Source organism: Heterodontus francisci, chromosome 12 (assembly GCF_036365525.1).
Source record: "Heterodontus francisci isolate sHetFra1 chromosome 12, sHetFra1.hap1, whole genome shotgun sequence".
NCBI classification, from domain to species: domain Eukaryota; kingdom Metazoa; phylum Chordata; class Chondrichthyes; order Heterodontiformes; family Heterodontidae; genus Heterodontus; species Heterodontus francisci.
In genome coordinates, this window is record NC_090382.1 from 93,730,631 (window position 1) to 93,742,981 (window position 12,351).

Sequence of the window (12,351 nt, forward strand, 5' to 3'; positions counted from 1 at the left end):
GGAGCAAGACAGGAAAATTTCAATAGGAAAAACCCCAGGGTAGGAGTTAGTTTTCAGTAGCAGACATAAAAAGCAAACTGCCTGATTTTCAGGTTACAACTGACTTCAATCTTTCCCTGCATCTCTGTCTGTTTATCCTTCCCTGATCCTTGGTTACATCTTTACCTCCTACTCAACTCTATTCCTTTTACTGCCCTTCATACTGTATTTCATTCTTTCTTTCAAATTAATTTCCTCCAGTAACTTTAAGGTGCAGTGAGAATACTAACCTTATAATGGCAGCAGTTCATATTTAGTTAGGCTACTGAGCCAAATTTGTTACTTGGAAAACATTTACATAATAAATTCAAGTAATTATCTGAGATTCAACTCAATCCCCCAATCGTTCTGCTACATCCATTTAACGTCAGTAGCGATCTCCATAATTCTGTCAATGATTTATCCAAACTTCACATTGAAAAGTCACTTCACCTTTCAGCAGTCTATGTCCTGAAAGCCTCAGTACAGTTCAATGTAAGTCTGAGACACCCTTGTTCAAACGGCCATTTGATATGTCCAAGTTTGTACAGAGTGGGGGAAAGCAATTAAACCAAACGAACATGATGGACTAATCCTATTCTTAGCTGGTTTTTCTCAGCGCAAAATTTCCAGGGTCACTGGACAGCAATTAGCAGTGGGACTACATGTTGCTTTTTTTCTCTTTTTAATCTAGGAACATGGGAGGGACAATGTACAACTTCCTCTTAAGCACTGATTGAAATTGGAATATACTTTTTTAAATTTCATACCACACCATGAAACCATATAAGTTTAAAATAAAGATGGAGGCCAATCAGCCCCTTGGGTCTGTCTCAACTCTTTTCTAGATCAGTCCAAAACTAACCCCACAGCTCCACACTCACCCCATGGACTTCTATCTTTCCATTTCTAATTATCCAACTCTTCCTTCAAAAATACAATGGTTTGTGCCTTGGCCACTTTCTGCGGCAAAGGACTCCTTGTTGTAATAACTTTCTATGTAAAGAAATTTTCCTTATTCAAAGTATCAGCTGTGGTTCAATGGTAGCACTCTCACCTCGGAGTCAGAAGGCTATAGGCTGTGATAGGCAGCGACATGTTGCACCATGGACATTTGACAAAATTATTGACTCAGCCATGGACATGGGGCACTTAATCGGTATATAACGTATATAGCTAATATAATGCCATCAAAACACAGTCCAATTTAAAACACATCTTTCCCTTTAAATAAAGTATCTAAGCATACAAACATCAATGGAGAGCAGCACAATCGTATTAGCTAGCTATCAAGCAAAATAGTATGCAATGCCAATGCAAATTACTTTTGTTGACAGAATAGAGCTAGCTACACCATGTCATGGGGTGGTAGATGGACCTTATCGGATGACCTCTGTGGATTCACACTGTGTCAGGAGTGCAAATTCATTCAATAAACCATGAAACTCAAGAAGTGGATTGTTATTGTGGATACTGAGGTGAGGCAATAGAAAAATGAGCAATAAGAAGATGGACTATTTCTTACACTGCTGTTGTCACAAGTCAAATTAACCCATGATGGTCAATGTTTGTGCAAATTCTCCACCTGCGTGTCATATGTTTCTGAAGACAGGGCAGCCACTTAAAGGGCAGTGATCTCCAAATCAGGAGAATTTTATAGGATGCAACAAACAGTACTCCAGAAGAGTCATGTAAAGCAGAAAACAGAGTTGGACAGGAAGGGACAGAGAGATTAAAGGTCGGTAGCCAAGATTAGTTTATTCATCTTGACAGGCTATTAAACTAGGCCCTCGATTCTAAAATACTGAAATAACAGAATCTCTCATGGACAAAATTACATTTCCTCACTAAAGCTAGTGACAAAATTAGATAAACACAATTACAAACAACAAGCACCCTCAGTTCCTCCAATAAAGTGACTCTCTTAAATTCACTTATATCTATATCTCAGTCTGTCACTATCGATTCTGATTCCACTCTAACAAGATAATTATTAACAAACAGCTTTTCTGCAAAATGTTGAGCAATTGTTACTATATGTATTATTCAGTTACGAAATGTTTAGTCACTATCTGTAAGATTGTACTCCAGACTAGCCAATTTATGTTCAAGCCAAATCTATTACCTGTTAGCAAAGGTGCACTTTTAACGTCATGTAATTATATGATACAGACAAGTTATGAAAGACATTGTCCACTCAGGTTATCCGCCCACAAACTGGATAGTAAATGATGCACATTGTAGTTACTGATCTTTGACATATTTATAAAACTTATCCTTTAATCCAATTTGCAGCAAAAAAATCAGTTAATGACTTTCTAACATGGTCATTGAAACATAATACATTTTTACTATGTCTTCCCCAATAATTTTTAAATTGAAAATGCAGCATAGATTGTGTTAAGGAATTGTAGACAGTTCATCATAGTTTAAGGATTATTAAAGCATTACATTGTATTTATCAACTATTGTATATGGGTCAGCACCATCCTGTTTTTTGCCAATATCACACAGCCCCATTGCACCGCACTCTTGTATCATGAGGAAGTTACAGTGTTGACTTCTGGAGATTCCAGATTGATTCCTGGGATGGTGGGATTGATGTATGAGGAGAGATTAAGTCAGTTAGGATTATATTCGCTGGAGTTCAGAGGAGTGAGGGGGGATCTCATAGAAACCTATAAAATTCTAACAGGATTTGACAGGGTAGATGCAGGAAGGATGTTCCCGATGGTGGGGAGTCCAGAACCAGGGGTCACAGTCTAAGGGTATGGGGTAAACCATTCAGGACTGAGATGAGGAGAAATTTCTTCACCCAGAGAGTGGTGAGCCTGTGGAATTCACTACCACAGAAAGCAGTTGAGGCCAAAACATTGTATGTTTTCAAGAAGGAGTTAGATATAGCTCTTGGGTTTAAAGGGATCAAAGGGTATGGGGCGAAAGTGGGAACAGGCTACTGAGTTGGAGGATCAGCCATGTTCATAATGAATGGCGGAGCAAGCTCAAAGGGCCAAATGGCCTACTCCTGCTCCTATTTTCTATGTTTCTATTCCTTGGATTTTGTTGCCTGTTTCCCCTCAATACAAGTTCTGGAAAAATATGATTCCAAATGAATAGCAGCGGAATTGTGACATTTATATAGAAGTAAACGTAGAGCAACTTTCGGCATGTTACTGAGCTTGTGTCCCAGGTGAAAGTAATGCATGCTGGAGTATAGAAATCGAGACATTCCCGAAGTGACTTTTCTCATTTTAAAATGAGTTCACATAACACAAGTATTTAAACATGTGTTTTAAAATAATCTAGCTGCTAGGTTATTTTAAAACACAAGTTAAAGGCTTCAGGCTGGGGTGTCCTATATTTTTGCATAGCGGGGGGGGCACATTACAATTCTTGTCAACATAAGGGGCTGGTGAGTCAATTTTGGAAAGATAAAGGCATTAAAAAATTATGTCACTATCAATCAAAACAACAACAAAGGTGCATTTTTGTGAAAAAGCTTCAAATAACAGGACTAATTTATTGGCTTACTTTCTGGTCACTATGTTGGACACTGATTTAATGAGATACCTGACAGTTTTCTGCTTGCACAAGTAGTCAATGTTTGCCTGCACAGTTGTTGCAGCAATGCGGAGTGATAGATAGATGATGACCATCTCTCAGGAGTGATCTTGATCGCTCTCTCTCCCACCTCTCTCTCCCTCTGTCTGTCTGTCTCTCTCCTCTCCCTCTGTGTCCCCCTCTCTATGTCATCCCCCCTCTCTGTGTCACCCCCCTCACTCTCTGCCCCCTTTCTCTCTCTCTCTGACCATCTCTTTTTGCCCCCCTCTCTCTCTCTCTCTTCCCCTTTCTCTCTCTGCCCCCTCTCTTTCTCTGCCTCGCATTCCTCCCTCTCTGCCCCCCTCTCTCTACCTCTCTCTCTGCCTCCTTTCTTTCTCTCTGCCACTTCTCTCTCTTTCCCCTTCTCTTTCTCTGCCCCATCTCGCTCTCTCTGCCTCCCATCTCTCTCTCTGCCCCCCCCTCTGTCTCCCCATCTCTCTCTGTCCTCTCTCTCTCTCTCTGCCACCCCCTCTCCTCTCTCTCTCTGCCCCCTCTCTCTCTGCCCCTTCTCTCTTGCTCTCTCTCTGCCCCCTCTCTCTTTCTCTCTTTTCTCCCTCTCCCCCTTTATCTCGCTGTACGCTCCCCCCTCTCTCAGAACCCGTCAGAAAACCACAAACTTGTCTGAGGTTTGGAAGTGCTGTCTCTGCTCTAAGCACCTGTCAGCTGCAATTTATTTTAAAGTCAGAGTGGTCGGAAAGAAGCAACTAATGGGAAATTTCTCATCCTTGAAATGACTAGCCACAGACCTCAAAATTTTTACCATGGACACTGGTGTCTGTGTATGGACATGTTGCCAACCCCTGGCTAGAGGTTCAAGTTCCACTCCAGAACCTTGAGCACAACACCCAGGCTGACACTTCAATGTAGTACTGAGGAAGTGCTGTCTGCCAGATGAGATATTAAACCGAGACCCCGTCTTCCCTCACAGTTAGGTGTAAAAAGTTCTGTGGCACTATTCAAAGCAGAACAGGAGATTTCTCCTGGTGTCCTGGCCAATATTTATCTCTCAAGCAAACACTACAACATATTATCTGGCCATTATCAAATTGCTGTTTGTGGGAGCTGTGCTCAAATTGACTGCCATGTTTCCTACATTACAATAATGACTGCACTTCAAAGCACTTTATTGGCTGGAAAGCAATTTAGAATGTCCTGAGATCATGAAAGGTGCTATATGAATGCAAGTCTTTTTTTTATAAATTGTGAGAGTTGGAAAGTAGCTTTAAAAATCGTGCTCTGTTCGGGCCATATCCAGAGCTCCCAAATCTCATACATCTCCTGTCTAATAGAGAAACTTCTACATTCTCTCTGGAGTTGATTTTTTTTGACAAGCATTGCTGTGCGCAAAGGTTTTCTCTCAGGTTATTATTTCTACACTTGGTGCTTACCAGCGCAACTTGATGCAAAGTGCTTCATAATAGACTGATTGCTTTGATATGGAGCCAGGAATGCAGATAGATCTACCAAAGAGCATGCAAACTTCCTAGATCTTCCTTATCCCTTTCACAGATCATGAAACACAAGGATGATGTGTAACAAACTTATTTCAACCTCCTTTGCAACAAAAAAGGAAAAGGATAAGAAGCATAGACTGCTGGTTACAGTCATAAACCATTGTACAAAATCTATCACTTTCTCATTAGCCACTGAGCAATCAAAGCTTATCTCAAGTCTCAGGCGAGCTTGTCAACACACAGCTCTCAAGGTTCCTGGGTCCAAATTAAACCGCTTACTGAATGCTTGAACCTTACACCAAGCACCATCAATTTGGCACCACTATTTAATGACATGACAGGCAATTGCAAGATGCTTATTTTGTCAGGCCAACATCTCTTAGAATGAAATGCATTTTCCAAGATGTCCTACATTGCACTGATGGAGCACTCCATGGAAATTACACTACAGTACAGAAGATTTGTCCATTTATTTTACATAAACTACTGTGTTACCATCCTATATTACATGTAATTTAGGATCACCAGATCAATTGAGTTGCATTGATTTTTCTTGCATGCTACCTTGATGTTACTGAAACTGATGAGCAGGAGGAAAACACCTCATAAACACTGCATTTCATATGCGCATGCAAGGACAGGCTTACAGTAGCATTGCAGTGTCTGAACCTTCAGTGACCAGCAGTCATGCTTAAGCTAAGTATGTATTATGTGAATATTGTAAAACATGGAATACATGCTGTCCTGATGAAATATTAGTTCAAAGAGTAATGCTACGTTTCAAATATCCCACCAATCAGGTTGGTAAAGGCAAAAAAAAATTGGTCTGCTCCAATTACAATTGGATACTTTGATGAAGTAGTTAAGATTCTACAGGGATAAACTTTAGTGGGCTGAATTTTCCTGTGTTCCCGTCACTCAGCTTTGAATCGTGTGATATTCTATTGCTGCCCTTAGACAGCAATGACATCACCATGTAACAATTAACCTTGTTGCCCACTGATTTTTTTTTAAAACAATCCTAAAAAACATCTTTTTATTTTTTGAAGTAAAGTTTCTTGGTAAAGATCAAGAGGTAATTTCATTATCATCCACACAACCGAAGTATCACTTTTGAAGCCATGGTCTTCTCACCCCCCTGCTACTGCACAGAGTTTGATACTGACAGGATTTTGAACCACACGCCTGTGCTACATGGTTGGGTGTTAAGGTACAGGCTGGTACAGGCAGGACTGGGTGTTGAGATTGATATTGCCAGGGCTGGCTGGCCAGGCACAGATTGATACTGACATGGTCAAGCAATGAGATTCAGGGCTGACAAGGCAATGAGACACAAGCTTCAATTGGCAGAACTGCGCTGAAACTTGCAAGCATTTACTGCAGGGGCAGACCAGTGAGACATGCACTAATAGGGCTGACCAACAAGATGTACACTGTTACTGCAGGACCAGTGGTAAGATGCTGTATTGATTGCCAGGGCTAGCCAGCAATGTGCACACTGTTATTATGGGGCTAGGCGGTCAGACAGAAGCACGTACTAATAGGGCTATCCAGTGAAGTGCAAATTATTACTGACAGGGCTAGGTTGTGAAGCACAGGTTGCGGCTGACAGGGTTGAGCAGCAAGCACACACTGGTACTGACATGGCCAGATTGCGCAGCAAGCTGGGTAGCAAGATATGGGCATGTACAGAGAGGGATATGGATAGTAGCCCAATTGTAAATGATCTGTTCTTTTACAGCATCATTGCAACAAAATTTTTTGACAAAGCTGGGGTCAGTCAGGCATGTAAAATGTTTGTAACAGTTTGTAATATTAGGAACTCTCATGTTAAGAAGGAACAAAGGAAGATGTTCATTTAAAAAGAAAAATAAACAGCATGGGAGCGTGGTACCAGCAACTTCAATTATAAATCTCTAGTTTTCTTTGTCATTACTTGCAATTTTTTTTGTGCATAACTTCTGACACCTATGAGGCCATTTTCAATTGTCTGGCACAGTATTGGATACCATTTCCACCAGCATTCAACAAGGGACTTGCTTCCACATTTTCATCTTACACAGCTAACAAGACCTTCTGAGACTGCAGGAAACAGTATCTCTCACTGAAAAGTGTCAGAATAGGTTTACCAGTGTGAACACTGTGGGCCAAGCCCAGCACAGCCCACATTCCTAGTCAGACATTAAGCTTCCCCCTTCTACCGAGACAAGGACAAACTTGCGAGGGGAGGGACATAATCCTGCTTGCACTGAGCCACTCACTGCCACAGCACCAGGCTACCACTCACACTGAGATAACTACAGGCCTCCATTCAAGCTGAGCCAGGCACAGTTCTCATTCAGAGAAGCAGCATCGATGGGCTCCCATTCACACTGAGGCAATCATGCCCCACTTCACAATGAGAAAATCACAGTCCTCCCCCTCTACCTATACTGAGACTGATTGCCACTCACTTGCATCTAAGCTGTTCTGTACCCCTAAACTTTCACTAAGACAAATAATTCCTTACCTACAACCAATACAACCTAACTGAATACAGGAAGGGACAGAGGCAGACAGATCCTCCATTCACATTATGACAGCTGTGACCCACATTTGAAGGTACAATATATTGGAAATTTACAGTGCTGCACAATTATCTATTCCTACATGGCTGAACTTTTGAAAACACATGCAATCCCAACAAAAGGCACCATGGCAGCTACGTGAATTACTGACAACTAGTGGTAGCAAAAAAAGGTTCTGCTCCATCATGTTATTAGTACAGCTATTGTAGCAAAAAAGCAGAAAAATGATTAAGATCAATTTATGCAACAATAGACAACTAGACAGTTGACCAATGGCATGAATTTTGAATGAAAGATACGACTGCAAAACTACATCAGTGAATACATGCTCCCTCATACATGCTCTCCTTAATCATCTCTCACAACCCGGCTTCATTCTCATTCTTTTGATTCAATACACATCTGCAAAATAATATTTTTTTTTCAAAATTATAATGGGTTTTGACAGAGTAGATAAGGATAAACTATTTCCACTGGCAGGAGGGTCAGTGACCAAAGGACCCATATGAGGGGAATTTATTTTACACAGCGAATTATGATGATCGTAATGCACTGCCTGAAATGGCGGTGGAAGCAGATTTCAATAGCAATTTTCAAAAGGGAATTGTATATATACTTAAAAAGGAAAATAGTTACAAGGCTATGAGGAAAGAGTAAAAGGAGTAGGACTAATTGGTAGCTCTTTCAGAGAGTTGAGACAGGTCATATCCCCTCCTTCTGTGCGGTATGATTCTGGGAAATAAAGATATGTTCTGTAGCTTGTTCATGCTCATTTGTCTTAAGTTTCCTCGATGAATGTGATCAACATTTAGGTCTGCAGCAGCTACGTGGGTTAAACGAAGCTTCAGATAGCCAGCTGAATCTCAGTGAGCTCATTTAACAATAGAAACTTTATCAATGTTGACCTTAATCCTACTAATCAGATTTTCATTCATATCAAAGGCTTTGAAAAATTTATCGTGTCCCCAGCTCTGCTATGCTGCATCAGACTGTTGTGTGGCAGGTTGACTCACACAGATTCAAACATGGGGAAAGAAGGGAAAAGAACCTTAGACCCATCAAGCCCACCCTGTCCAGACATGATAATATAGAACCATAGAACGATTACAGCACAGAAAGAGGCCATTTGGCTTGTCATGTTTGTGCTAGCTCTCTGAAGGGGCAATTCACTTAGTGTCACTCCCCCGCCTTCTCCCCGTAGCCCTGCACATTCTTCCTTTTCAGATAATAATTCAACGCCCTCTTGAATGTCTCGACTGATCCTGCCTCCACCACACTCCCAGGTAGCACATTCCAGATCCTAACCACTCGCTGTGTGAAAAAGTTTTTCCTCATGTCGCCATTGCTTCTTTTGCCAATTACCTTAAATCTGTGCCCTCCCATTCTCGATCTTTCCACCAATGGGAACAGTTTCTCCCTATCTACTCTGCCCAGACCCCATATGATTTTAAATACCTCAATCAAATCTCCTCTCAACCTTCTCTCCTCCAAGGAAAACGGTCCCAACTTCTCCAATTTATCTTTGTAAATGAAGAACCTCATCCTTGTAACCATTCTCGTAAATCTTTCCTGCATCCTCTCTAATGCCTTCACATCTTTCCTCAAGTGTGGTGCCCAGAACTGAAAGCAATACTCCAGTTGAGGTCAAACCCAGTGTTCTATACAGGTTTATCAGAATTTCCTTGCTTTTGTATTCTATGCCCCTATTGATAAAGCCTAAGATACTGTATGCTTTATTAACCACGCTTTCAACTTGTCCTGCCACCTTCAATGATTTATGCACGTATACACCCAGGTCCCTCTGCACCTGCACCCCCTTTAGAATTGTACCTTTTACTTTATATTGTCTCTCCACATTCTATCCAGCAAAATGAAGCACTTCACACTTCTTTGCATTAAATTTCATCTACCACTTGTCCGCCCATTCCGCCAACCTGTCTATGTCCTTTTGAAATTCTACACTACCCTCCTCACAATTCACAACACTTCCAAGTTTTGTATCATCCAAAATTTTGAAATTGTTTTCTGTACACCAAAGTCTAGGTCATTCATATAAATCAGGAAGAGCATGGTCCTAAAACTGACCCCTGAGGAACTCCATTATAAACCTTCCTCCAGTCCGAAAAACAACCATTAACCACTACTCTCTGTTTCTTGTCACTCAGCCAATTATGTATCCATGTTGCTACTGTCCCTTTTATTCCATGAGCTCTAACTTTGCACACAAGTCTATTGTGCAGCACTTTATCAAATGCCTTTTGGAAGTCCATTTACATCACAACAACAGGATTGCCCTCATTAACCCGCTCTGTTACCTCAACAAAAAAAAATCAAACACAATTTGCCCTTAACAAATCAGTGCTGGCTTTCCTTAATTAACCCACATTTGTCCAAGTGACTATTAATTTTGGCCTGAATTATCATTTCTAGAAGCTTCCCTGCCACTGACGTTAAACTGACTGGCATGTAGTTGCTGGGCTTACCTCGACACCCTTTTTGAACAAGGGTGTTACATTTGCAATTCTCCAGTCCTCTAAGGAAGTTTGGAAATTTATGACCAGTGCTTCTGCGATTTCTGCTCTCAATTCCCTCAGTATCCTTGGATGCATCTCATCCAGTGCTGGTGTCTTATCAACTTTAAGTATCGAGAGCCTATCCAACTTGCTCCTTATCAATTTTAAACCCTTCAAGAGTCTGAAATACCTTCTCTTTCACCATGACCTGTGCAACATCTTCTTCCTTGGTAAAGACAGATGCGACGTTTTCATTTAATACAGTTCTGATGAAAGGTCACAGATCTGAAACATTAACTCTGTTTCTCTCTAAACAGATGCTGCCAGAGCTGCTCAGTATTTCCAGCACTTTCTGTTCTTTTTTTTTTGCACTTTCTGTTCTGATTCATTTAATACCTCAGCCATGCCTCTGCCTCCATGCGTAAATCCCCTTTTTGGTCCGTAATCAGCCCCACTCCACCTCCTGATGCAACCACATATATTAATGGCCTAAACCTATCTTGGGAGAGGCAAAAAAGGGGGGGAAAAAATCAGCGAATTCAGAAAAAACTCTCTAATTCCTTAAGGCAATCAAACCAAACTCTAGGAGACTCAGAACTCTTCAAAGTTAACTAGTAACTTACTTTCTATAACTTGAAACATCCTCTTCAATCAGGAACTTGTCATGTTCCTGTTCAAAGTACTGTCATATATCAACACCCATTGTATGTTTAGGTATTTCGTATCCACAGGTCAATGACTCTGTGAAAAGAAACACTTCATGGCATCTAACCTAGCTCTTGGCTTACGTATTTTCTATGCATGCCACGTAGTCCTACATCCCTTATTTATCTTCAATGACCTATACAACCAAACCTAGTCCAATCTTTACATCCATTTAAAAATCTCAATTATATCCCACGAAGCCAGAACAAACAGCCCTACCTCTTGGGCACTATCATCATAAATGCAGGGTATCATTCTGCAATCAGGCCCTGCACTTTTTCCACAGAGTTGATATCCACCATGTATGGGGACCAAAATTGGATCTACACACACACAAAAAGCACACAAACGCACAAAGAAGTGCCCAGCCAGAAGTCAAAAAAGGCATCTAAGTATAATCAAATCCTGCTTTAATGATTAGCTTGTCAGACAGCAAATTGAATGAGCTTAGGTGTTAGCATATAAATCAACCATATGTTGTGCTGATACATTCACAAGTGGAAGCAGGAAACCTCCCGGCAAAGTAAAACCTGGTACCCTTATTACAGTTCAAAGACTTTGTTGTTCTCATGTAAAGAGATTCTATAATAAGATGAAAGGGTCAACATGTGGCCCTCTGGTGAAGGTACAGCACCATGATCTTACCCCAGGATACTGCAGTCAGCTAGATTGCTCCAAATCAGTGCTTTAATGGTGCAAGTGTTTAAAATTGTTCATTAAATAATTTTAGCATTACCAAGAGGTGCATGAGAGCAATCTCTGTGCGCTGGCTATGTGTTATGTATTTTCGGGAAAAAAATCTGACATATATATTTTTGTGCCCTGAAAGAATGAACAATTCTGAGCAAAATTAATAATTTGTTTCAAACTTTTAGCCACTAAGCTGGGCATTGGCCCATGGTGAAATGCCAGTGCCATGACTTCATCACTGATGTTCATTATCTTATGTTGCCACTCTCTGAACTTCCTCTGGACCTAAAGCAGAAGGTAAGAAGAAGCCTTCTAAAGTATCATGAGCAGCATGATAGATTGACACAGGTCCCCCTGGAAGTAGGAGTAAAATGGATTTCTTTACAAACTTATCTTCTTTACCATACCACTGCAGCAAAAACAGTAGAAACCATAATGAACAGCAGCTTCCCATTTCCAAGGGGTGGCAAGACTGAAAGCTGTGCTTTGACCAGCTTTTAAACACACATACCTGTTTCCTCATCAGATTCCTTCTCATTCTCTGAATCGGTCAATGTGAGGGCTGAATTCTCTCGACTGGACAGCCCTGAGCTGCGTCTGGATTTGATGCCCCTCCCCCATAACCTAATAGCATGCTCTGGAGAAATGGCACCTTCTGTGTCAGAGTCAGCGTCGCTCAGGGAATATCCACGATGGAGGAGCCCCATGTCTGGACAATAAGCAGTGCTGCGGTGAGGGGAGGGCTCACAGATTCCCAGTTCTGTCAGTGTGAAATTGGCTCCTGCACATAAACAAAAGAAGGAT

General features: G+C 41.1%; 1 protein-coding gene across 14 annotated transcripts in view; it reads right to left on the bottom strand.

Annotated features, from left to right (window-relative positions):
- Positions 1–12,351, bottom strand: part of LOC137375999 (teneurin-2-like) — an 812,476-nt gene that overhangs the window by 735,022 nt on the left and 65,103 nt on the right. For all 14 annotated transcript variants that reach the window (XM_068043888.1, XM_068043886.1, XM_068043879.1 and 11 more), the window contains exon 2: positions 12,059–12,328. In XM_068043888.1, coding sequence (XP_067899989.1) covers positions 12,059–12,328 — 270 coding nt within the window. The remainder of the gene's footprint in view (positions 1–12,058; positions 12,329–12,351) is intronic.